The sequence below is a fragment of the Etheostoma spectabile genome, chromosome 3, assembly GCF_008692095.1.
Source record: "Etheostoma spectabile isolate EspeVRDwgs_2016 chromosome 3, UIUC_Espe_1.0, whole genome shotgun sequence".
NCBI classification, from domain to species: domain Eukaryota; kingdom Metazoa; phylum Chordata; class Actinopteri; order Perciformes; family Percidae; genus Etheostoma; species Etheostoma spectabile.
Window position 1 is genome coordinate 11078760 of NC_045735.1, and position 3726 is coordinate 11082485.

General features: G+C 41.4%; 1 protein-coding gene across 5 annotated transcripts in view; it reads right to left on the reverse strand.

Annotated features, from left to right (window-relative positions):
- The window catches only part of dscamb (Down syndrome cell adhesion molecule b), a 121359-nt gene that overhangs the window by 41814 nt on the left and 75819 nt on the right, over positions 1-3726 (reverse strand). For 4 of the 5 annotated variants that reach the window (XM_032509287.1, XM_032509304.1, XM_032509279.1 and 1 more), the window contains exons 4-7: positions 3566-3712; positions 2574-2852; positions 1825-2100; positions 676-972 (exon numbers count right to left, since the gene is read on the reverse strand). In XM_032509287.1, coding sequence (XP_032365178.1) covers positions 676-972; positions 1825-2100; positions 2574-2852; positions 3566-3712 — 999 coding nt within the window. The remainder of the gene's footprint in view (positions 1-675; positions 973-1824; positions 2101-2573; positions 2853-3565; positions 3713-3726) is intronic. The other variant, XM_032509311.1, reaches the window with a different exon arrangement.

Below are 3726 nucleotides of genomic sequence, written 5' to 3' on the forward strand. Positions count from 1 at the left end.
GAAACAGAGTAATCACTTTAACATCTAATCGTGAAGAGTTGAATTGGCTGCTTGAGTTATAAATACACGCAGACACAGACACACATGGACACTCAAACACTCACATATACAAGTAAACCCCAGATAAATGTATTCATGCAAACAGAAGAAATATATTTTTCTTCCGGCTATTTACAAACCAGCCGATTTTGGAACCCAATATCCAGATACGCTTATGTGCAGCAAACCAGGATAATTCATTTGACCTAAAATACAGGCATGTTGGAAGAGCACAGTAACAATTTGGAGAGAAAGAGACGAGGCAACAATAATAAATATTATACAAGCCGTAGAGAAAATAGAAATAATGCAAAAAAAGAACACAACAAATGGATTCAAAACCAATCAGTGAAGAACACCCTAAAAGGAAATGTAATTGTGATTAAATATTTAATACTAGCACTAAAAATGACTATAAAAAAATTGCTAAGAAAAACTAAGTGAGGAAAAAGAATCAAATCATCAAAAGCTAAGAACCAAAATAAATCCTAATAAATCCACATTACAATTCCAACAATCCAGCAGTCATGTACTGCAAATACAAGACAGCCAGCTGGACAGAGAGACACAGACAGACATACAGAGACAGACAGGTATGTGTATTATTGTTCTTGGAGGAGCTGATTTGACAAGCACCTCTTACGTTTATTCGAGCCTGGTGGTACACAACCCCGGCCGAGTTGCTGCACGTGCACCGGTAAACCCCGCCGTCTTGCACCTGGGTGTGTGTGACGTTGAGCTGGCTGACGACGTGGCCCTCGTGGGTCTCGTAGTGGCCCAGGTGGTGGTGGCTGTCTTTGATGACGGGGTCTTCGTCCAGTGACCAGCTGCACCTGGGAGGTGGAGTGCCCTTGACATTGCAGACCAGGAAGACGGGCTCGTTTGGGTTCACCACCTTCTCACTGAAGGAGGACAGGATCTTTGGAGTACCATCTGCGGTGGGGGACAAGATGGAACAGGGTTGGGGACAGGAATACAATGGTGAATAAAAGGGATGTTCAGGTTTTAGAAAAGCATTGATTTTCAGTTTAGTTTAAGTTTTAAATTGGTGCACTTCTATTATACTTATCCTGCTGTACACCTGGCCTACCATCAACCAACCAGGGCCTTGTCTCCAAATGTCAACAGTATCTGTATGTATGGTAGTTCAGAGTGAAATGTTTACATCAGTTAAAGCCTGTTTAGTTAATCTGACTTTGGCAGTTAGGGATGTTTGAACAGACGTGTTATTTGCTGTCAGGGGTCAATCTTTTTCAACCCTTTTTGTGTCAATTAATGATAATGTAACACAGGGAAAGGAAAAGTCATGGCTTTTTGTCAAGACTTTACAACTTTTTTTCATTATGAACAGTGAACCAGGAGCTTTTCTTCCAGACACTGAGAGTGGTTGGCTTTTGAAATGTCTATGTCTGCCTGCTGCTGCTCTCTGATAATCTAGATCTGTTCCACATTATTATAGATTATCAATATCTTCTTTTTGCAGCTCCCTGGCCACAAGAGACAGTTGCCTGAGCAACGCTGCCAAGGTAAGCTATTGGATTCAGTAGTGTGTGTGCGTGTATATTTTTGTATGCATTTTGAAGTCTGGGATGATCCTTCTAATGGGGGCCTATAGCAGAGAGTCACAGCAGGTTGCCATTAACACATAAACCCTATATTGATCTCTAAGGTCTAAATCTGTTTCTGGTAACTCACTGATTATGCATTAGACAGCTGCTACAGTGTGGTTTTTGGTCGGCATTTGTGTGAATGGTCCACCCTACAAATCACATGCACACATTTTACCTTCAAGGATGACTTGCACAAAGTCCTGTGCAGACATTTTGCCCTTCCTGGCGAAGCACTGGTATGCTCCACCGTCACTCTTCGACATCCCCTCCATTATAAGGTTCTCCCGGTTGAGTCCAGTGAAACGAACATTGTTACCAGGGTAGATGATCTCTCCGTTGCGGTACCATGAAAGCTCATACTCGTCTGAGCCGCTCACGCTACAAGACAGAGACACCTTGCTACCCACACTGCCTTTCACCTTCCGAGGGCTCACCACTGCCTTCAAGGGCTCTAAGCACACAAAAATAAGAGACATTTTGCCTCTTTGAAAGGAGCATTCATTTGTGTTTTAATGATAGTAAGATTGAAAGGAAGACAGTAGGGCAGATAGTGAAGAAAGGTCAGATTAGATTTGAGCAGCAAGACTACATAAGATTTTCAGAGGAAAATGTATAAAAGGTAAAAAATGTAACACATTTGTTTTGGATAAGATTGAATTGATTAACAATTTAGTCTGAAAAGTATTGACAAATGCCCATAACAAGTCCCCCAACTGCTTATTTCGTCCACCCAACAGTCCAAAACTCAAATATTTTCAATTTTGAATTATGTAGAGAGAAAAGAAGCAAATCAGTAAATGTCTTGCATCTTTGCTTGATAAACAACTTAAATGATTCAAAATAATTTTGTATCAACTATTTAACTAATTATTTCAGATGTAGTTTAAATAGGTAACTCCCTCCTTTTAAACAAAAAAGACTTACGTTTGACATAAAGACGCCCCATGACCTCAGTGTTGCCATAACTGTTCCACACTTCACACACGTATGTCCCAGAGTCACTGGGCTGTGTGCTTTCTATCAGCAACCCTGTGATGGTCTGGCGGAAGCGACTGTCAGGCTCCAAAGGGCTGTTGTCCTTCAGCCAGCGGTATTTGGGCGTTGGGTAGCCTGAAGCCTTACAGGGCAGCTCCACCCGATGATTAATCATCACCTCTCGGTGGTCAAAGCCATCCAAGATGCCTGGCTCAGCATTGGTGGGGTCTGGAAGGAGCAGAGAATTATTGAGTGTTAATTAGTGATGTGCGTGGCCAGGCGCTTGAAAGTGTAATCCAATATTGATTCTTGGGTTCAAGATCCAGTTCTATATACTGTATATTTTGTTATGTGAGGGAAAGAAGAGAAAAACAGTGTGTTCCTAAAATTGCCCCCCACAATCAAAACAGAGACATGGCTTTGCTCCTTTTTTATCCATTTATTATCTACATGCTAAATGCAAAACCTTTTAAATGGCCCTCATTTATCAAACTATGCTACAATATACAGCTGAACCTACATCCCAGTGCAGCCTGCAGTTCAATGGCTGTTGACTTGATACTGACTGGCCTGAAGTAGGGCTGCATACAGTAATTCATTGTTGACCTTAGAGTAAATCGCCCTGCATGACAGGATTGGACTGTAAACTCTATCCCAGCCCTGAACGTACCCATTCACAAGTCTTGCTTTACAGTCCTGCAAATCAATCAAAATGTCTGCGGAGGACCCATGATTCATAGGCAAAAACATTTTTACAGTGGAAATAATTTTAGTTGTCTGCAGTTTTATAATGCCAAATTCAACTTGAAAGTGTAAATTTATGTAAGGTTAATCTTTGGCATTATCTACAGGAAGTATCCAATAAAATATATACATGTATATTTGTCCTGTATGTACAGTCTTTGCAATTAAATTGATTCCAGTTTGAATGCAACACTGACCTGACACAATGAGACGCGCGCTGTTGCTCTGACGAGTCTCACCGGTGTAGCGGTGGCGTGTGGTGCAGCGATAGTTATTCAACCCATCCTCAGGCAGGACATCCAGAATATACAAGGCTCCTGTGGATGTGATGAGATATCTTTGTCCTGGAAAAGATAAA